Here is a 23,105-nt window from a genome sequence, read left to right on the forward strand (position 1 = left end):
CCCTTAAATTGATAGGCATCTATCAGCAGAAGTGGTGGAAAGGGTTCGAAAAATCAGTATTCATATAGCTGCAGCAGTCATAATCGCAGAGTTTGCACCATTTCATTCTTGCACGTGTGTTGTCATCATGATATAATCTCACTTTGCTGCAAACCATTAAACTGAGAGCATTCTATACATATTTTCCTCTTATTTGAACTTGTTGTGTTTTCCAGGTCTTCTATGTATTTATTTTTGCCATTATATGATATACTTTTTCAACCCCTTTTTTTTGCATCCCAAAACATTAAAAGCTTCATTTCCTGAAACCAAATAATTGGATATCAACCTGTTTGAATTTGTGACTTGGGACAAGTACTTTTGTGAAAATGTTGTCATTTTAAAATAATTACACATTCCTTAAATTTGCACATTTATTTACAGTTTTGCATTGCAAATTCTGGATTCTTGCAATTGTCTGTAGGTTTGTTTTTAAAATATGTGTTGACTACAATACTATATTGCTCCAGCCAATAAATAGCCATGCTAGCTGGTGGCTGTGTTTCAGGTACTTCTGTAGTTCTTTATGTACAGTTTATAACTATTACCCAATGCATTGGATACAGATGGAGAAAAGACTCTAATGTAAGAGTGTGGGAACGATAAGATTTTTGTTATTTCCCCTGCTTTATTAAAGAGGAGCAAATAAATCATATGTGAAATAATAATCTTTGATTTTTATTCCATAGCTTAATTCCATAATTCATTTCCAGATTGACTACTAACAACACATTTGTTCAACTGGTGATAGCTTTTCCTGGTTATTCACTAAACAGAAGCATATTTTTTCTTGTAAAAGAATAATATATTTTGTATGTGCTTATAAATGGTTAATTCTTTGCATAACAATCCATCAATGAAACTATGAATTTACAGATTTTATGCTGCATAGAAAATTGTTTATTTAGCCCAATCCATTTTAGATTTTTTAAAAACCCTACATAAATAGGTTTATAATACTGAGACTGAGACTTATTATTTTGGCTCTTAACCCTGATTTGCAAATATTTCCAACACTCTTAGATGTCCATTTTTATTATTTTTATTTATTTTAATTCAACCATTTGGAGCTCTGGTGGCTCAGTGGTTAGAATGCAGTACTGCAGGCTACTTCTTCTGCCTGTCGGCTGCCTGCAATTTAACAATTCAAATCTCACCAGGCTCAAGGTTGACTCAGCCTTCCATCCTTCCAAGGTCAGTAAAATGAGAACCCAGATTGTTGGGGGCAATATGCTGACTTTGTAAACCATTTAGGGCTGTAAAGCACTGAAGCAGTATATAAGTCTAAGTGTTATTGCTATTGCTATTTGGAAGATATTTATTTCTCAATTAAACATTCAATTACACTGATTTATTGCTAAAATGTCTATGCATAGCAATCTTCTCAACTAACAGCACCTGCTTGGATAAGAATCAACAGAATTCATGTGGGTTGGATTCAGTTTGCTTATGACTAGGTAGACATTCTAGGCTGATGTCTCTTTTAACTCCAACCTCAGGTTCTGCCACTCCTTCTCTTAGAATTCATGTGGGTTGGATTCAGTTTGCTTATGACTAGGTAGACATTCTAGGCTGATGTCTCTTTTAACTCCAACCTCAGGTTCTGCCACTCCTTCTCTTACATTATACTTCAATTTAAGGAGTTCTATAAAAGTCCTCATTAGGAATTTACTGGAGGAAAAACACTTGGTTAAATTAAAGATGGTGTCCACTTATATACTAGGATGATATGTGTGTGTGACAGAGAGAGAACTTTTATCCTGAAATAGAATTTTGGTCTATAATCTAAGCATTCAAACAGGTAGGTCTCCTAAAATTATGTTCTAAAAATAATATTCTACACTTATTAACAACTGGGGGGCACAGATTGTGATGAACTATATTTCTTCTTTTTATTTCATATGATTATCTTTATTATAAACTTGATTGTGAGTATTTTTTTTCTTTGGCTCCACTTTCACATTTCATTTTTAGCCTGCTTGGTCCTATTTGTGTCTTAAAATTTATTGCAGTAACATGGAACAGTTCCCTTGGACTTGGCATAAATTGTACTATTTCAGTCTGTGCATTTTCTTTTGATTATCTTCTGACATGCTGTAATAATGCAATAAGCAGAGTTATATCCCTTGACATAGCTCTTCCCTTTTGTCTCTATAACTGGATTTACATAAGCAGAAACTCTCCCTTGCTGTGCAGACTCCTGATAAATATGTATGTAGAGTGTGCACACATGCTTTTTAAAAAGAGTAAACTATGGGCATATGTATATTGAATTCAATATCTCATGAGTTTATTCAGACATTTGCAAGGCATATGATAAATTCTAAGTTTGTTTGCATAATTTTCCCTGTGGATACTCCAATATTTCAGCAAGCAAGGTGTGGTATAGTAGTACATTTTAGTACATTTTTTTAATTAGGACTGTGCAGTTATTTATTTATCAAACTTGTATGCTGCCCCATCTTGCCCAAGGAGATTCTGGGTTTGGATTTAATCTTAATTTGGAGTTGAAGAGAAAAAGATAATCTATAGCTTGTGTGGCTCCATGCATCACACTTCATGGCAGATCAAACTGCTTTTTCTGGGATTACCCAAGTTAGGAGGGAAAATCACATTTGGTTTAAGGTCCTGCTGTGAGGAGCAACATGTACACCATTTTGTTGCATAGAATTGCTGCAGATTGCGGCAGAGATTACAGATTGGTGTACAGCACTCTTTTTAGGTTCCAAGGAGCAATAGGAAACCAAGTTTAATTAAAAACATCAGGCTAGAAATCAGGAAACTGAGTTCTAGTCCTGCCTTAGGCACAAAGCCAGTTGATTGTCTTTGGGCCAGTCACTCTCAACCCAAAGAAGGCAGCAACATTTTCCTCAAAGGTGTTGCCAAGAGAACTGAAGGGGTTGTCCAGGTGGGTTCCAGGAGTCAAGATTGACTTAAAGGGATCCCCTTCCCAATAAAAAGCAAGATGTGCAAGCATTTTAAAACTTAGCAAATGCTTATCATTATTTTAAATGCCACTTCATTTTCAAAGACTGCAAGACAAAAAGAAATATAAAATAAAAGCATCAAAAAGTTGGTAACATAAACCATTCAGGTAGCAGAATCTTCAAGCATCCCCAAATGCTTCTCTGAAGGGCCATATTTTTACATATCTTTGAAAATACAATATCTTCTTGCAAACTGGATCCTTTTCAGCCCCACTTATTTCAGACTGTGATAGCTGCTGAGTGAAACTCCAAATGCCATTTCCAGATTTCAGAGTGAACAAGGGGATAACAACAGAAGGCAACTGAGTTGAATTTAAGGGCAAGCTACCTTACCTTCAGACCTGAGCAGGCTAAGGAGCTCTCATAGACCTTTGTTGACATTTTTTGTCTCTAGCAATCTAGATCTTAGCTTCCCTGAGGAAGCCACCTGAGATACAGGATGCTGGCTCTGGACCTTCTTACATCCATGTAAGGAACCACGGTGGATCTTTTTACCTCAGGTTTTCAGAATGTTCTCCTCATGAGCACTGCATCTTATCTCATGGTAACCAGTTTTCCTGGACCTCCACAATATTTTTCTCTTCAAAAGCATTCTTTGGATCATTCCCTACTCTGATCATTCAATTTTTGCAAACCTAACCGGTAGCTGATTTCCACAGATCTGTTGCACTTTGCAGGATTTGGCATTGCCTTATTGGGTAATCCTATAATCAGAACAGATGGCTACCCTTCCAGTGGTCGTTTATATATAGTAGTGTAACTCCCTTTCTTTTTTCCTGCTTTTAAATCATTAAACAAAGGCGCTGTCCTTCCTCACCAATTCTGAAATTCTACGCACAAAAGAACAGATTCTCCCCTAGTAACTGCTTTAAATGCCTTTTGAAATGCTTATTTGATTCATGCCTCTTTGGGGAGTATTTGAAATTGTCAGAGATAAACTGCTAGAATTTTCTACCTTGTTCTTTATAATATTATTAATCAAAACAGCTTTTGCAACTGGATAAGCTTCCTTTATATTTTCTTCTGTCACCAACTGAACGATGATTATAGTTAGGACTGCATAAATCTTGGTTGGGTTTTATAGTCTGAGCTCTTCTGATTGGATTCTAGTTTCATCCGTCTTGTTCTGCTCCATGGAATAAAACTAAGCTGTTTATATATGCTGCCAGGTAACCAAGAGGAATGGTTGGTAACCATAAGTTCAGCAAAGCTTTCCCACATCATCTTTATGATATTTTTGAAGAGGTTCTACTCATGGGATGAGTTTAGCTTTTCCTGCCACTTGCCAGAATTAACATATGGTTGCTACTGGTATCTGACAATTGTTTTCTTCTTGCTCCATGAACAACAGCTAAATCTCTATTGGTTTTAGTTACATTGGGAGGCTACAGCAGAAAAAGAGTCACAGAGATACTTTTCCACAGTACCTTTAACTTGTCAGGGAATGGATTGTGGAAGACGTACTCCTAGCATATCTGAAAAACATCTGGTTGGGAAAGTTATTCCATGGCTTATAGTTCATGTGAAATTTTTCAGACATATATTTTTTAAATTATGCTTTTCTGTTTCATGTGGGAAATTCTGTGAAATTCAAGCTGCACATTCAGCCAAATGTTTGGTGCTTGTGTTAAAGTTTTACTTTTTTGTAGTTACGCTAAATAATCTTAAGAGGCAATGAAAATTTGAGAGTCTACATGTGAAATTAGATCGTAAATATTAATATTTTATGTTTCAATTATCATCCCATACTTTAGTACTACATGCTTGTATTTTAAAAACAAAAAGTCTTACTGTGATCCACAAATGATTAAACAATATATCATTTCATTTTTGTGCTGTTTATTTCTCCCATAAGAAAATCTCTAGTGCCTATTTTGTAGTGTATTATTATATTTATCATCTGAGAAGAAAGTTCCAGAGTTAGAATTGGACTTTATACCTCTGTATGCAGAATCTGCATCTTTTAAATCGTATTTCCCCAATTTTTCATGCCAGATCATATTTGGCTACAATTGTTAACGTTGTCACAACTGCATGGCCAATGGTAGAGACAAAAGAGTTTTCTAGTAGTATATCTGGCATAACAGATAGTTATAATATATTTACCAACTTTAGTGTCATTCCTATGAGATACATATTGTCTGGTAGAATGCAATTAATAATAAATAAGACATGGAAGTTGAGTCAAAACAATTTGTAGGACATCCCAAGAATAATTCATATAGAATTATCACAGGAATTTTCCCAGTCTGTGAAATAGGTCACTTTGTTTTCTTCCTAAAATAAAACAAAAAGAAGTCTATGCCCTAAATCCAAATTTCCCCATTGTATTTAAAAAAAATATCCATGATGCTATTTTTTCCTCCCTTTTCTTAAAATTCAGAGTTGCCACAACAGCTCACCTGCGTGTCTTTTCCACATTCCAGCTTGCTAAAACAATTATTGTAACTGGATGTTGGGAAGAAAAATAAATTAAGGGAAGCCAATAAATTTCATATTATATTTCTTAATTGGGTGATGTTATTTATAGTATATAGGCCTGATTTAAAGAGTCATGGCTAAAAGGCATGAATTCTTCTTTAAATTTCACTATCCCAAATATGATGTAATAGTTACTTCTATTTTTGTCTTATAGACATTTTTCATGCACACACACTTTCTTAGCCTATTTTTAGGCCTTATTTGATTAACATTTTGATTCCGACATGTCATTTGGCTATAGATGTGAATTATTGCTGATTTAAAGTATTTTTGAGTATGGACCACAAGGATTCTGAAATGCATTCTCCAAAGCAGGCAGTTCTTCAAAGACTTCTCTCTTTTATGCTCAGGAACAGTTCAGGAAGAAAAGATTGGATGAGAATTCCTGCCTCCTTGATATTGTTTTCTTGAGGGCTGGCTGAAAGTCTCAAATTATGGCAGTAGCCTGAGATAAATGTGGTCAAAGTATACTGTGGGTCTCAGTTTCTGCTTCTTAAAGGGAGATTGCAGCAATGCACCTTGCAAGTCTAGGGTGGAATGAGTAAGATAATTGTAATTAAATGTACATAAATGAGTGATTTACAAACAATAAATAATTCACTTCATAAAGATAGGAGTGGGCTTGCCATAGGTCTATGTCTTCCCTAGAGAAGAATTGCTTTTAGCAACTGGGGCAGATTAAATTGTTGGCATTAAGTATTTTAGGTTAATCATGCTCAGTAGTGTTTGTTTACATAAGCTTGTTTTAATTGAAAATTGAAGGATTTATACTGTTGGGAGTAGCTTGTATTTCAAGATCCCTGAATTCATGCAGCAAAAACAATAACCACTTGGATTTTTCTGTCTCAGTAGCGTCCATTGAAGATACTCAGGTGGCTTCCGTTGAGTTGAAAACTGAATTGTTTTCCTTTTCCCCATTCAATCTGGCTTAAACTGTTGGATCTCCTGAGCCGATTTACTTATCATCCACATTATCCTTATAGTTTATCAGCAGGAAGAAGACCTTACAGGCTATCTGATTGTGGGGATACAAACCAAGCATATTAACACCTTCAAAATGCTTTTGGATGGTTCTTTGCCAGTATTGTATGTCTTTCCACCTTTTGTGATGCCTGATAATAAATTAATTGTGTTTTCAAAGAACACTGTCAAGGGAACAAAGCAATCCATGGCACCATCTGCTACCGGCATGTTTGTGTGGTGGTGGGAGTTTGTATCTCCATTATTCAGAATCCTTGGCAGACCCCAGTGCTGCCAGCAGCCCTTTTCTTCAAAGATAACAGCCAGGGTATTATTGGTAGATCAGTGGGAAAATGGCTTTCTAATGCCAAGGCTGGGGCATTACCAAGTCAGGAGTAAGCATATTGGAGCATTTTGGGATGAATGGTGCAGAAAACAAAATGCAGATCAAAATGGTAAAAATGTCTGGCCATGCATTTTATGAAGGCTATTAAACTATGATGCTTTATTATAATAAATAGTTTCAATCTGTCCTGAAGGAAACGTTTTGAGGCTAAATGTGGAAACCATCAGAGAACAATGTTAGTATGCAATTTGCATATTGAAATTATTACAAGCTTCTTTGAAAAACATTAAATCAATGTAATGTCATAATATGAAAATATAACTTGTAGAGGATAAAATCATAATAGTCTTATGGAGACAATACAGATACCTGCTTTCATTTTCCTCATTATTTTCCATTCATGCTGAAATTTTCTATTATCTAGCTCAGCAGACAAAATTATACAATACAATATATATTTATAATAACAATGTTTGGAAATATTTGAGAAAAGGTCTTACTGACCATAGTAGCAACTATTCTCCTAAAGCATGGGTCACCAACCTTTCGGACCTCAGGCATCACTGAATTAATAATTTTAAATCCCACGGACCACTAATATGATCTGCTGAGAGAGTGTCATTAGGTGGGCATGTGACTGGGTGGGCATGGCCAACTTGATGTCGCTCACATCAAGGAGTGCCTCACTGGTCTCTCCTCGCCCCTCCCCTCCCAGCCACTCCTTGCCTGCTCCTTAGGGCCCCAACAGGAAGCAGTTGTTGAAGCTAAGCAAACACCATAAGAAAGTTGGCAAAACAGCTGGCTCAGTTCAAATTGGATCTGACCAAGAAGGAGGCTCAGCAAAAGCACCCACTGAGAACTACGAGCATAGGCTTTCCAAGCAGAAGGAAGACCTGCGGAGTGCAAGGCCAGTACCAGCGCCTAGAGGCTAGGCAGGCTGTGATGGTCAGCCAGTTCCAGCCCATGATACAGTCCCGGAGGTAACAAGGCCCTCCAGCTCTTCACCACCAGTGGCACCCCTCCAGCCTTCACCCAAAGCCCCACACCAGGAGGCTCCCACACCAAGTTGGAATTTCTGCCTCCCCCTCTGCCCCACACAAAAGGACCCCAAAGGGGAAGACTCTCTGCAGCAACATAAGCGTTCATTGCATGTATCCAGCCCAGGGAGCGTAGTTTAAGGACTCCTGATTTAGTGCAATATAAAAAATGCAAATAATTTTTCTGCGGACACCAAAATTTTCTCGTGGACCACCAGTTGTCCACGGACCACCAGTTGGTGACCGCTGCCCTAAAGACAGAATTCATTTGAAAACAAATCAAATAGTTAACATGTGACCAGCTCAGATTACTGCAGTTTCAAGGCTTGTCCTTAGATCAGAACTGGGGCCCCCATTTTATGGCCCCCAAAGCTACATCTGGCACTTTGGCTCTCCCTGTACCACTCACATGAGGTCAATCAGAAATTAAAAATCAGCTGTAAATAAATGCACTGCAGGAGGCAGGAGAAGTCGAGTCAGGCCTGGCTCTGCCCAGTCACCATGCGCTCCTTCAGTCAACTGACAGCTGTGGGAAGATGAAAAGAGAAAGTGCTCATCTCTGGCCGGCAGCAGCTTGATGAATTGAGATGACAGAGTTTGAGGACATCAGGTTACATTGGTTCAACCCTCCATAACAGTCCCACTGGTCCCTTGGGAAAATTAATTGTTCACCACTGACCTTCATGAAGAAAAGCAGAAAGCAGCCTATATTTCCTTCATAGATTCTGAAACTGATGTTTGAATCCAGGTAGCATTTGAAGATCCATAATCCATAATAATACTCTCTGTCTGATATAGGCAGGCTAATGTCTCTAAGTTTTAAGAAGGCTGTTAGTTGTTTTTAAAACAATCCACAGCCCTCCTCCTTCACAAAGAGACAAGTGTCCTTTACATTACATAGAAAGAATGTGAGAAAGATCTATTGGCACTAAGTTGCCTGTGTATATAGATTTTTCATTTAAAAATAGAGTACTGATTGGAATTCTTGTGTTATTATTAGTATTATTGCAGGAACTAGGTATGTCTAGTTTAATTAAAAGAAGGACTAGGGCAGACATGATAGCAGTGTTCCAATTTCTCAGGGGCTGCCACAAAGAAGAGGGAGTCAAACTGTTTTCCAAAGCACCTGAGGGTAGAACAAGAAGCAATGGGTGGAAACTAATCAAGGATAGAAGCAACTTAGAACTGAGGAGAAATTTCCTGACAGTTAGAACAATTAATCAGTGGAACAGCTTGCCTCCAGAAGTTGTGAATGCTCCAACATTGGAAGCTTTTAAGAAGATGTTGGATAACCATTTTTCTGAAGTAGTATAAGGTTTCCTGCCTAGGCAGGGTGGTGGTGGTGTTGGACTAGAAGACCTCCGAGGTCCCTTCCAACTCTGCTATTCTATTCTATTCTATTTCAACTTTCTTAATAAATCTAGCTAATCTGAGAAAGTTATTGCTCCAGAAATTTTAATTTCAATCATTCTTAGCTGCAGCTAGCATGACCCTTGGCAAAGGAGTGTGGGATTGGTTATCTAAAATATCTGAAGGACAAGATGTTTCATTTTCCCTTTTGAAGTGTGCATAATACTTGACTGTCTGATCTGATTTCAGAATAATAACTCCATAGCAAGCCCAAGATCTGTGATATGCTTTTACATGGAAAAACCCTACTTACTTGAGATGAAATTAGCTAATAAATCAATAGAAAAGGTTGAGGTTGTCAAGCAAAAGTTTTAAAAATAAGAACATAAATCTGGAGGCTGCTTCAATATTTTTTCTGCCTTAGTACATAGCCATCAGCTGGGCCACCGCTGGGATAACTACCTGCTGTTGATAATTCATAATTCATGTGATTTGTGCACAGGAAACAATACACTCCATTCCTCACGGTGTGCTTGTCTGTACTTACAATACTATTTGAAGAAAGCCTAACATTTCCGAGGATGTCACAATAAGGAATCTGTACATTTTATGATAAAAATGATAGTTTATCAGGGGATGGTTTGTTTTTTCAGTGTTCATTAATACGATACTGTGTTTAAAATTTGGCCCTGTATCTTTTAATGCTGCTTTTCTTGTCTTTAGAGAATGGACTTTGGTTAGACATATAAGTTCACCTCATTAGATGGAAACATTTAATTTTTATCTTTAGCTATTTTTAAACTGATGGTCAACTGATTCCAACTGAGTAAATTTGTGCAATATATTTGCACTACTTTTAAACCCTGTGAATTGTAATAGATTTGTTGGTTCCTTCTCACAAACTTCATTTTACCATACTCCTAGTTTGAAGCCTATCAATCATACCCTACTTCCTAGTTGAAGCCTATTAACCTAAACAATATGAAAGTGGGTTCCATTTTATTTCTATGAACTATTCAAAGTATCTTTGAAAAAAAATGTCCTTGATCTGATGCCCTCCAAAGCTACTGGCATCCTCCAGTTTGATAATGCTGGTTGGGGGTAGAAGTCAAGTCAATGTTTATTATAGTCAAAGACCAGGGACCAGCGCAAGTTAAGAACACTCAAGGATATCCAGTTAAAAATTCTAGAATAAAATAATAAATAACAGATAAAATCTATATTAAAACTACAATTTGAAATCTGTCAGTTGTACACAAGCAAAAGACAGCATGGCCTAACTATAGTATAATATCAATCCTTAAACTGTGAGGACCATAATCATTAAATACTAAAAAGGAGGTGGAAAATGATAGTGAAACTGTAGGAGATGATCAGGCTGAGCCCAAGGGCAGAGTCAAATACACCATCAGTTTGGAATTCTTATGGTTCCATACAAGAACTAAGTCTCACACATACACCCCTGTAAATTCTGCTGATTCTTATCTGTCACCAATTTGCCTTGGCCATTAGTTATTCAGATTCTTGGTAGCATAAAATAAACTTTTGAACCCTATCCTGGCTCCTGGTTTTTGTGATTGACAGAAACACAAGAAAACTCAAGAAATATTATCTTAGCACAGCTTCAGCTGTACTGCAGTTGTGATTGAGGGAGCAAGGCAGGCAAGCATAAAGAAATGCTATCTTATTCCTTTTATTGTTTTCTGAAAACAGCTTACTCATAACAATATCCATAGATAAAATATTGGAAGAGGTTAAGGGCTCCTTTTCTTTTTCATTCTCCTATTCCCACAACTGTTTGGACTCTAAAGTTCCCCCAGTTGAAGGCATGCCTGGTGAAACATTGATTCCTTATGATCTAGGAATAGATGAATTATACAGCTCTTGAGGTGTAAGAAGTGTTTTTGATTAATTACCATGCATCTAAAATCAAAGAATGATTTACTATCCAATTGAACTATTCTTTTTCTTTAAAAAAAAAACTTCTTTCTCTCCTTTCAGCCAAGAAGACTTGTGCAGAGTCCGACTTTACCTGCAACAATGGTCACTGCATCCCATCCAGATGGAAGTGCGATGGAGAGGAGGAATGTTCAGATGGATCTGATGAATCCGAATCAATGTGCAGTGAGTATTCTTGCTTTGCATTTCTGGAACATTTGGCTTTGTAATAATTTTGAAAGCGAATGGTGAAACAGATGACAAGCATACTTACATGCACAGAGAAGCTAACTTCTATTGAAGCAATGGAAACGTACTTCAGGAGTGCACCTACCTATCCATATGGATGTTCACACCCCCCCAAGCTGTTCACTTTCAAGTTATTAGTAATATGCAAAGGGCAGAAAAGCAGTAAAAACTGTAAGCAGAAGAAATTAAATAAGGAGATAATAAAAAAGGATGTGTAGCTAAATCTAGTTTAACACCAGTACTCTCCACTGTGCCTCTCTATACCTTTCTGTCTTTATAAACCAGCCTTGCTTTTATCACATCCATCCATGGCAGCATACATTGCTTGATGTTCTTTAAATGTCTATTTTCTTTTTTATCATTTCATCAACCTCATGCAGCCACCACTGCTTCATCTTCTTCCCAGTCCATTAACTCTTCCTTCATGTGTCTGTTTTGCAGTTCTATGCTCTCTATATAACTAAGTCACCTCAGTATACTTTTTTTATACTGGTCACTCACTTGTATTCAATCCGCATACGTTCAGCTCCCATTCATTCTTGAGCCTATTGCTTCCTTGTTTTACTGCCCACACATCACTGCATTCAAATTACTTCTACATTTCTCCAGCCATTCCCATTTCATGTGTATGTAATAGTGTGGGCAGAAGCATGCTCTTATGTATAGCCATTTATTCTACTATTTATCATTATATGCAGCCAGTACTCATTCCTCACAACAAACTATGTACTGTCCACTACCTTCCTACCACCTTTGGTACATCTTAAATTTTCTCCATCAATTTCCCTATCTTTGGAAAACATTTTATCACTTTTCCTCTACTTGCTCTAATTTATCACCATTTATATATAACTTTCAATCTATTTCCATTTTCTGGGTTATGCCAAACTAATCTTTCTATGCCACTTAGTAATGTAATATTTTTCTCTCTATTCTAAGTAACTTCTATAATCCTATGTCCATGTTCTATTCATTCTGTTGGAAAATTAGTTTAGCTTCAGTTACTTTTTTTGATACAGAATTTGTACTTCCTTGTCCTGCAATTCTATTTTCATTCCATTTTCTTTCATTCCATTTCTTTTATTTTCTTTTATTTTGTGTCTATTACCCTCTATTATCCACTTTTAATATTAACAAGTAATAGTCTCTTTCATAATTATAACCCTCAGGAATCTTGAATACATCCACTAATTCTCTTAATAAAAAATAAAAACAATAATGCTTTTAGATTGATACTACCATTGGATTATTGTTTCAGAAATATTTCCTTAGAACAGGGGTGTCAAACCTGCATTCCGCAGGCTGGATGCATCACGTGCTGGCCACCCCCACCCCCATTTTAGCAAAGGGGGGAAAGTTGTGATATGTCACGTGACAACAATGTGATGCTGTGAGTGTGACACCCCTGCACAGAGAAACAGAATGACCATGGGCATGCAGAAATTCAGTGAGAAGGAGCAACTTCTGACTTTCTGCCCATTTCTTTCAACTTCCATTTCCTTCCTTCCGAGGTTGGTAAAATGAGGACCCAGATTGTTGGGGTCAATATGCTGACTCTGTAAACCACTTAGAGAGGGCTGTAAAAGCATAATGAAGTGGTATGTAAGTCTAAATGCTATTGCTATTTCCTCAATGACTTTTCTTGTAGAAAGCTAGCAGGGAGTGTTGGAAATTACAATTGTGTGACTGTGCTTGGCCACAGCAGCATTGAAGCAATTACAACTTTGCCAAATTTCAGTCCCATGGATTTTGGATGCATACTTTAGGTTAGCTCATTTAAAGTAGGAGATGACCAAGCTGAGCCTGAGGGAGGGGCCAAACATGTCATCAATGAGTCCCTTCACACCCACAAGAAATATAAGTGCAGCCCACCTTGAATTCTAGTGACTTTTACCTACCACCAATTTGCTTCGGCTGTTCAGATTCTTGTAGAGAGTTTAAGCTTGCAATCTTAAAGTTGCAATAAATCTTTATACTCATTTGAACTGCCTAGATTACCTGATTTTTCTGGTGCTTGATATTTAAAATATGTTGATTCAAACCTTGTGTCAAACTCAAAGCCAATGAGCCGGATCCAGTCTGCATGTGCTTAAATCTGGCCCATGGGTCTGGCTTGAAAATAGCAAAGGACCAGCCCATGGTGGTGAGATTTTGGCCGGCAAAGTGGTACAGGAGGCCACCTAGGCCAAAAATGCACACAACACCCCCCCCCACACACACACACCCTGTTTCTGGCAGGGTGCTGCAGGAGGCATCTGATCCATCTCTTACCACCACCACCACCCGGCAGCCCGCAGAACTACAATGCTGATCCAGCCCTCGAAGAAATCCAGTTTGACACCACTGCCCTATGATGCACCAATTGAAGATTACAATCAGACAGATATACATGCCACATATGTTAAGTATGAATAGACTTATACTTAAACCATATACTCTAAATCATCAGACTTTTTTTTAAAAAATAGATCCTTGTCATTCACCGTTACATATTTTTGAATCTCTAAATCATCCAATCATCATAGCTATACTCTTTTGTGTCTTATTCCCATGCATCTATTAGTATCACCTAGCAGAATAATTTTCCCTAGATTATATTCATCCAGAACATTGAACAATTTCCCCTCTCTTCCCCCCTCTCCCCCAGGAAATATCTCATTCTCCAGTGCACTGCTCAGAGAGCCCAAATGCTGGGTTAACACAGCCTATCTGCCCTTGGACTGAGTGATGTTTTTCTTGACCACGCCTCCCTTTGCCTGCACATGCTCAATTCGAAAACTCAGTCCGCCCGAGTTAGGGCTGTTTTGGGAGAGCTCCAGTCTAAGAGCAGAAAGGCTGGAAAAAGTTTCCCAATTTGGACCACGTTTAAATTCTCAGATAGAGGAAATCACGCTTCTACATCAGGTCTGTCTATTTGCCTCCAGTGAGGCTTCCGTCGCTTTAAGAGAAGGGCTGCCGGGTTTTCCCTGCTGTTGCTAATTGCAAGCACTGCAGGGGGTTGAAAAGGCTTGCACAGCGGGGGCTGGCTAGCAAGGGAGCAATTAGTGGGATAAACCAAGTTCCCTGTTGGAACAGGGGCGTCCCAGGGGGAGGAAAAGTCCAGCAAGGCTCTGAGAAGGCTCTAAAGCAGGTGAGCCGGATTGCTAGGATTCCCTCGCCTGCTCCATTTTGCCCGGCAACAGCAGCGACGGCTGGAGCCTTCGCGCGCCTTTCAGGGCTGGAAAGAGCGGGAAGCGGCTGCGTGCGCACCCCCCGCCATTTTGGATCGCTCCGACTCACTGGGCAGAGCGGCAGAGCTCAGAGCGTGCGAGGAACAAGGCAGCAAGAAGAGCCCAGCCAGCCAACGGAGCCTCAGCGAGCCCTCAACGACTGCAGAACGCCGCGGGGAGGCTGGGGGCTAGTCTGGGAAGCCAGCTAGTCTCTCCCTCCGGAAAATAAGCTAAGTCTCGGGGAACCGAGGGCAGTGGGAGGAAGGAAATCCGACCCCAAGGCGGCCCTTCCCTCCTGGAGATTCTGCCAGCGCTTTTGGACTGCAAAGGCCAGCGCGTGCCCATCCCAACTCCAGCTATCTTCCAGGCCTCGTGGGGACCTGAAATGGCTGAGGAATGCAGGGAGGCCTTAGGGGATCAGGTGGGGCCCTCCAGCAAGCGCTGCAAGCTGGATCCCTCTGTAAATAAAGGCAAAGGGCACAAAGGCTCACTTGAAAGGTCTTCTCCAAGAGCCACAGTGGATCCCAGGGAGGTTTCAAGGCCCCTTCAGCCAGAACCTAGCCCAGACCGTCGCAGCAGGGAGTCAGCTTCCCCTGATCGTGAGGCCCAATCCCCCGGGGACAGTGAATTCTTGTCTGGGGATAACTATGCATCCAGGGATCCATCTCCTGAAGCATCTTGGGGGTACCCCGACTCCCCTAGCTCCTCCATCGGAGAGGAACGAGATTCTGTCCAGAATTCCCCCTTTGGGAAGGGTGGATCCAGCTCAGGCAGGCCTAGCCGTCGCAGGCCCAGTAAGCAAAAGAAAAAAAGGGGAAAAAGTCCTGCTCTTTCGGATGAAATGAGGGAGGTAATTGCCTTAGCCATCTCCCAAGGGATAGCTGAAGGCATTAAGCGCAAGGGCTCTCGCAAGGGCAAGGCCCCAAAGGAGAAACGCAAACCTAGGGCCTCCACCTCTAAGGAGCCTGTATCCTCTCCATCTTCAAGCCCCTCTCACTCTGGGTTATCAAGTTCTGAGCAGGAAGAAGGGGAGATTTTCGCCCTTTCCGAAGACGAAAACCCCACCCCTGACAAGCCAAAATTCTCTGGCCTGTTTCAACCGTCATTATTCAAGTCTATCTTGCACAAAGCCATGACGGCCACAGAGTTAGGCCCCACTTCCAGACCTGAGGCCTCTCAGGCTTCCACTTCCAAGGATCTTAAGCATGGGTTGTTCAAAGAGACAGTAGAAACTCCCGAGGTTATTCCTGTGCCAGACCTATTTATGGACGCGGTACAGCGCCAGTGGCTACAGCCGGGCACCCTGACCAACCCCAGTGGGGGGGATAGAACTCTATATGCAGTAGAAGATAAAATGGAGGAAATCCTCAAATTCCCAGAAGTAGATGCCCCAGTCGTGTCTCTGACTTCCAATTCCAACCTGCCAGCTGAGCTCCTAGAGGGACTTAAGGCAGAAGATAAGAGGTTGGAAAAGGCATGTCAGAAAACACACATGGCGTCTGCCTGGGCCATCAAGGCATCCACCTCTGCCTCCTTTTTTATTAGGGCCACCCTATTCTGGCTGCGCCAACTCAGGTCCAGACCCCCGCCCAGGAAATCTAGGTGGCGCCATGAGCTAACCAAGATTATTACCGCTGTCGAGTATTCGGCGGATGCCACCTTGACAGCAGCAAAATTCTCTTCCAGAGCTCTAGCTTCCAATATCACCTCCCGCCGCCTCCTATGGCTCAGGCACTGGCAGGCCGAAATGAAGACTAAATGGAAGCTGGCATCGGCCCCATTTAAAGGGGGCTTTCTGTTTGGAGAGGCCCTGGACAAGTTTGTCACCGAAACCAAGGACAAACGCAAGATCCTTCCGGCAACCTTTAAAAGGGGTGACCGGAAAGGGGCGGGGTCCTTTCGTAAGAGACCCTACAGGAGCCAGGAAACAGGGCAATCTTCTCACCCTTCCTCCTATCAGAGGCCCTTTCAGGCAGGGGGGGATAGGCACCAAGACAGATCCTTCGGGGCTCGTGCCAACCAATCCCAGTCTTCCTTTCGGAGACCATTCCGAGGAGGAGGAAACAACAGTGGTGGATCCCGGCCCTTTCGTAAGGGAAAGTGACGGTCACAGGGATCCCCCCATCGGGGGTCGGCTACGGCTGTATGCCGACAGGTGGGAGGAGATAACATCGGACAAGTGGGTCCTCAACACCATTCGCAAGGGCCTTCTCCTGGACTTCCTATCCTTTCCCCAAAGAAAGTTTATCCACTGCCCTACCCCCAGGAACCCAGAAAAGAGGGAACGCATGAGGGCAGAAATCTGCCATCTCCTAGAGATAGAGGCGATAGAGCCAGTCCCCAGGGATCAGCAGGGGAGGGGCTTCTATTCGATCCTCTTCCTAGTGCCCAAAAGTTCAGGGGGGTGGAGGGCCATCTTGGACCTCAAGAGCCTAAATCAGCATCTGGCTTACAAGAGGTTCAAGATGCAGTCACTCCACTCCATCCTGGGCTGTGTGAGGGAGGGGGACCTATTGACATCAATAGATCTCAAAGAGGCCTACCTGCATGTCCCCATCCATGTGGCCCACAGGCGGTTCCTGAGGTTCTACGCGGAAGGGAAGCATTTCCAGTACAGGGTTCTTCCCTTCGGGCTATCATCTGCGCCCAGAACATTCACCAAAATTCTGGCAGTGCTAGCGGCTCATCTCCGCAACCATCCGGTTCGTCTGGAATGTTATTTAGACGACATAATCATTCACTCTCTCACCACCAAGCAGGCACACCGCGATGTTTCTCTAACTGTGCAGACCCTGCAGTACCATGGCTTCTCTGTCAACATGGAGAAGAGCCAGTTCCGACCATCCACCTGTATACAGCACCTGGGTGCGGTCATCAACTCCACCTCCTGCCAGGTATTTCTTTCGCCAGACCGGCTGTCGAACCTGAGACGCAGAGTGAAGCACTGCAGCCTTGCCAGGTCGGTACCCATCATTCAGCTGTCCCAGCTCCTAGGGATAATGATCTCGTGCCTGGGGGTGGTTCCCTGGGCTCGCCTTCACGCCAGGGAGCTGCAGTGGTTTCTGCTGCCAGTGCAGAGGGCCAGGAACAGCAACTCACTCAGGCGGGTTCGGCTCCCACGAAAGGTGATCCGGTCTCTGGCATGGTGGAGGTCCAAGGCAGTCAGGAAGGGCTGCCTGTTCAAGGAGCCGGAGAGACTAGTTGTCACCACGGATGCCAGCCTCCTGGGGTGGGGCGCCCACTGTCAGGGCCACCTAGCCCAAGGCCGATGGACTCAGAGGGAGGCCGCCCACAGCATCAATTGGCTGGAACTGAGGGCAGCTCGCCTAGCGCTGAGAAAGTTCGCATCTCTAGTAAGAGGGGCTCATGTACTGTTGATGACAGACAATGTGGCGACAAAAGCGCACATAAACCGGCAAGGGGGCACTCGATCAAAGGCCCTCATGCTCGAGGCAGAAGCGCTGGGCAGGTGGGCGGAACGTCATCTGGCTTCTCTCAGTGCAGATCACATCTCCGGCGTAAGCAACCGGGAAGCAGACTGGCTGAGCCGCCAACGCATCGACCACTCGGAGTGGCGCCTGCACCCGGACCTGTTCCAGTAGATCGTGAGGAGGTTCGGCAAGCCACAGGTAGACCTGTTTGCCACACACAACAACACACAGCTCCCACGCTTCTTCAGTCGCTACCACTCGCCCCAGGCGGAGGGAACAAATGCTCTGAGGTCAGCGTGGCCTCAGGGACTTCTGTATGCCTTCCCTCCACTTCCGCTCATCCCTCAAGTGGTGAACAAGCTCCTGACCGAAAAGGCAGACCTCATTCTGGTGGCTCCCTTCTGGCCCAGAAGGCCCTGGTACGCAGACCTGGTCAGCCTCTCAGTTCAAAGACCTTGGAGAATCCCCCGGGACAAGATTGCCCTCAGCCAGGGGGCCATCACCCATCCGGAGCCCCAGTGGCTGCAGCTAGCCGTTTGGCACTTGAAGGGGAGCTCCTGAGAAAGCAAAAATTCTCTGACCAGGTCATTCGAACAATCCAAGCGTCCAGGAAGCCCTCTACGACTAGAATCTACGATGCCACCTGGGCCGCCTTCTCACGGTGGTGCAAGACTAGGAACATAGAGGCCTCCTCAGCCTCGATCCCCCAGACCCTAGACTTTTTGCAAGAGGGTCTGGATAAGGGCCTTGCAGTCAGCACCCTCAGACGCCAGGTTGCAGCGTTGTCTACCATCCTGGCAAAGGGCTCCTCTTGCTCGCTGAGTCAGCTCCCCCAGATCAAGAGCTTTCTCAAGGGAGCAGCAAACATCAGCCCTCCAACTGTTCACCGGTATCCGTCATGGGATCTTCCATTTGTGCTTAAGGCCCTGACCAAAGCCCCATTTGAGCCTTTAAAAAAGACCAGTCTGCGCTACCTCACCATCAAAACCGCTTTCCTGGTGGCCATTACATCCGCTCGCAGGGTAGCCGAGCTTGCTGCGCTCTCTGTCAGGGAGGATTTGTGCGTAGTTCACCCGGACAGAGTAATATTGAGACTTGATCCATCATTTGCTCCGAAAATTAACTCCCTGTTTCACAGGACTCAAGAACTTATTTTCCCCAACTTCTGTCCCCATCCTTCTCACCCTAAGGAGCGTGAGTGGCACAAGCTGGACGTGAGACGGGCCGTGCGCACGTATGTAAAGAGAACAAAGGACTACCGCCGGTCAGAGGCTTTCTTTGTCTCCTTCCTCCCTGCGTCCCTGGGCCGCAAGGTCTCCTCTCACACTGTGGGACGTTGGCTACGTGCTTGCATCAAACTGGCATATGAGCACCAGGGCAAGACGGCTCCGAGACGAATCACCGCTCACTCCACCAGGAGTGCTGCAACGTCTGCAGCCTGGGCAACCCAGGCCTCTATCCTAGACATTTGTAGAGCGGCCACCTGGGCTTCCCCCACGGCCTTTATTAGAAACTATAAGATTGACACCTTTGCCTCAGCCGAAGCCTCCTTTGGCAGAAGAGTATTACAAAGAGTGGCTGAAATGCCAGAGGCTTCGGCGCTTCCCCACCCTGGGACTCAATAGCTTGGGCATGTCCCAGCATTTGGGCTCTCTGAGCAGTGCACTGGAGAAAGACCGTTGGCTTACCTGAACGGTCGTTCTCGGGGCACTGCGAAGAGAGCCCAAACCCACCCGGGTGTTAGTATTGAACGATGTGGCTGTATTGACTGTAATTGATTACAGGACGGTTCCTTCGTTTTCGAATTGAGCATGTGCAGGCAAAGGGAGGCGTGGTCAAGAAAAACATCACTCAGTCCAAGGGCAGATAGGCTGTGTTAACCCAGCATTTGGGCTCTCTTCGCAGTGCCCCGAGAACGACCGTTCAGGTAAGCCAACGGTCTTTCTTCTGTTTTCATTATTCATTGGAGCATGACGTGTAGCTATTGCTGATCTTCATACAGAAGCACAGCAGCCCATGTAACATTCATACTTTCTGACATTAATTTTAGCTCTTTAATTTATAATTAAATCTATATTTTACTTCGGTGCATATAGTCATGTTATATAAAATCAGTGCATTTACATTCAGGTGTAGTATAACCAACCTTTCCTTTAGTTTCATGGACAAATAGCACATCTATTTTTTTAAAAAAAATTAATTCATGCTCCTTATCTGCTTGCCGTGGTTATCTCCAGAAGGACTCTAAGATATGGACTTCCTGCGCCTGCCCTCTGAGTTTCCCCCTTAGATTCAAAAGGCCCTCATTTTACTAGTATTTCAAAGGGCCCTGAAGACATGGCTGTTCACCCAGGGCTTTGATGAGGATAATTGGTGTGACACTCCGTTTCTTTCTTTCTTTTTCCTTTGTTCCCATCTGTGTTTGTTTTCCCTGCCATCCTTACTCTTTTATTTTGTGTTGGGAATTTTTTATGTGGTCTTAGTTTTATTCCTAGTTTTTAAATGTTTTTGACAATTTGTAAACCACCCATATAGTGGAGTTGCGTGACCTATAGCAGTGATGGCGAACCTTTTTCGCCTTAGGTGCCAAAAGTATGCACATGCGCGTTATTGTATATGCTTGCGTGCCCGCCCCATAATTTAATGCCCCCGTGCGGTGCCTCCTGCGCATGCATGCATGACATCCCCCCCACTGCTCCACACATGCTCCCATGGCTTTCTTGGAGCCTGGGGAGGGCAAACATTCCCCCCAGAAGCCCTCCAGAGGCCAGAAACAGCCCATTTTCTGATTTCTGGTGGGCCAGCTAGGTTTTTCACCCTCCCCAGGCTCCAGAGTCGTTCTAGGAGCGTGGGGAGGGCGAAAAACAGCCCAACACACAAACCAGAAGTCCATTCCCGAACTTCCAGTTTGTGCGTTGGACAGTTTTTCGCCCTCCAGGGGCTTCAGAGAAGCCTCAGGAGAGCAAAAAACGCCCAAAAATCAGCTGGCCAGCACAAGCATGCACGCTGGAGCTAACAGGGCAATGACTCACGTGCCCTCAGAAATGGCTCCATGTGCCACCTGTAGCACGTGTGCCATAGGTTCACCATCACGGACCTATAGCAATTACAGATAGTCCTCGACTTGCAACAGTTCACTTAATGACCATTTGTAGATATAACGGTTCTGAAAAAAGGGACTTATGATAATTTTTCACATTTATGACTGTTGCAGCATCCCCTCAGTCACGTGATTTACATTTGGATGCTCGACAACTGATTCACATTTATGACTGTGGCAGTATCCCAGGTCATGTGATCCCCTCTTGAGACTTTTTGACAAGCAAAGTCAGTGGGGAAACCGGATTCACTTTACAACCGTGCTACTAATTTAACAACTGCAGTGATTCACTTAACAATTGGGGGCAAGAAAAGTTGTAAAATGGGGCAAAATTCACTTTACAAAGTTCTCACTTAGCGACATAGATTTTAGGCTCAAGTGTAGTCATAAGCTGAGGACTAACTGTATTATGGTTAGGCACAATCAGCTAAATGTGTAGACTGGATTTGGCATTTTTAAAATCTACCTATGGAGTCCTTCTCAAGGACCTGAGATAGACAGATATTGTTATTTGATGGTGTTAAAAGTTATTGTTACAGGATGTAAGCTGTTCCAGGTAAAGCTGCCTTTTGCAATTGACTGATGGTGATTTTGTCTATGCGGATGGTGTTCAAGTAATATTCCAGTTGTTTTAGGATTGCACCCAATAGGATTGCTTATTACCGTTTGCTTTCTTTTGCCACAAAAGTCCCAGAGCACTCTATTCATTCTCTTATGGCAAACCTATGGCACACCGAGCCCTCTCTGTGGGCATGTGCACCATTGCCAGCTGCTCTTCTGGTTTCCAGTGCGCACATGGGCACTGGCCAGCTGGTCTTCATGGATGCCGGAGCACCAGAAAACGGCCTGAAAAACACCCCCAAAACAGACCATTTTTGGGGCGGAAAAACGGCCTGAAAACGGCTCAAAAAAACACCCTGAAAATAGCCAAAAAACAGGCATACATGCACCAGCCAGCTGGTGTTTGAGTTTCTGGCGCTTCGGTGCATGTACGCACGTTCCTGTTTGGGCACCTGGTGCCAAAAAGGTTCGCCATCACTGCTCTATCTGTTCGTAATCCCACCTTTTACTGCTTGCAGGCAAATGGTATTTTTTGAAGATATTCCAATGCACCACTGTTCCTCTTTTGTCCTGCCATTGTTTGTAGTCAATCTGTGTGATCTCCTTATAGTTGCTAACTAGGTAGTCCGTGGTTTCTTCAACTTCTTTACAGAGGTGGCCCTTGCTATCTGTTGAAGTTTTCTCTGTTCTCTTGAAGAGCAGTTCTATTTCAGCTGATATTTTCCATGCAGCTTCACATTGGCCATATAAATGAGTTGGGATAGCCTGGCATATGTTTTAGATGTTTGATAACCTTGGTGTGACTTGTTGACAGAGAAATCAATTAAATAACAAATAGTGGTGATAGTGAGTCTCCTTTAAAGATTCCTCTCTTGATATTAATCTATCCCTTTCTATCACCGTTGGCCCAGCAACTGTGTCTTCCATTGTGCCATTGAGCTCTGCACAAAGCTTCTGATGTTTGTACTGACTCCTGTTATTTCTAGACACTTTGTTATCAATCTGTGGCAGAGAGTTGAATGTCTTCTTGTAATCAATCCAAGCTACATTCAAGTTGGTCTTCCTTCTCTTTTATTTCAGATTATTTTATTTTTTTAAAAAAAGCTTAGCCACTTCCTTTAGCCAAGCTGCATTCTTGTTGTATTTATTTGGGTTGTTCCATAGCTGTGCCAAGAACTGCACAGTTTCTTCTTTGTCAGATGTTGATTGGTTCATTGGAATCTCTTCATTGATAGAAATGTTTCTGATTCAACTGTAATTGGAGATTCTGCTTATAATGTGCAATTCCAGTTTTCCATCTGACAATCTTAGCTTTAGCTATTATTTTGCTGTTGTATTATTTCTAGTGTTTCCTTGATCTTTCTTGTTTCTGGCTGGTGTTACTTGATCAGGTGTTCTTTGGTTCTGTTCTTCAACG

At 42.7% G+C, this 23,105-nt stretch overlaps 1 protein-coding gene across 1 annotated transcript in view; it reads left to right on the forward strand.

Moving 5' to 3' along the window:
• Positions 1–23,105, forward strand: part of LRP8 (LDL receptor related protein 8) — a 264,315-nt gene that overhangs the window by 161,009 nt on the left and 80,201 nt on the right. The window contains exon 3 of the mRNA XM_032217842.1: positions 11,202–11,324. Within this exon, the coding sequence (XP_032073733.1) occupies positions 11,202–11,324 (123 nt within the window). The remainder of the gene's footprint in view (positions 1–11,201; positions 11,325–23,105) is intronic.

This window comes from Thamnophis elegans, chromosome 5 (assembly GCF_009769535.1).
Source record: "Thamnophis elegans isolate rThaEle1 chromosome 5, rThaEle1.pri, whole genome shotgun sequence".
Classification (NCBI taxonomy): Eukaryota; Metazoa; Chordata; class Lepidosauria; order Squamata; family Colubridae; genus Thamnophis; species Thamnophis elegans.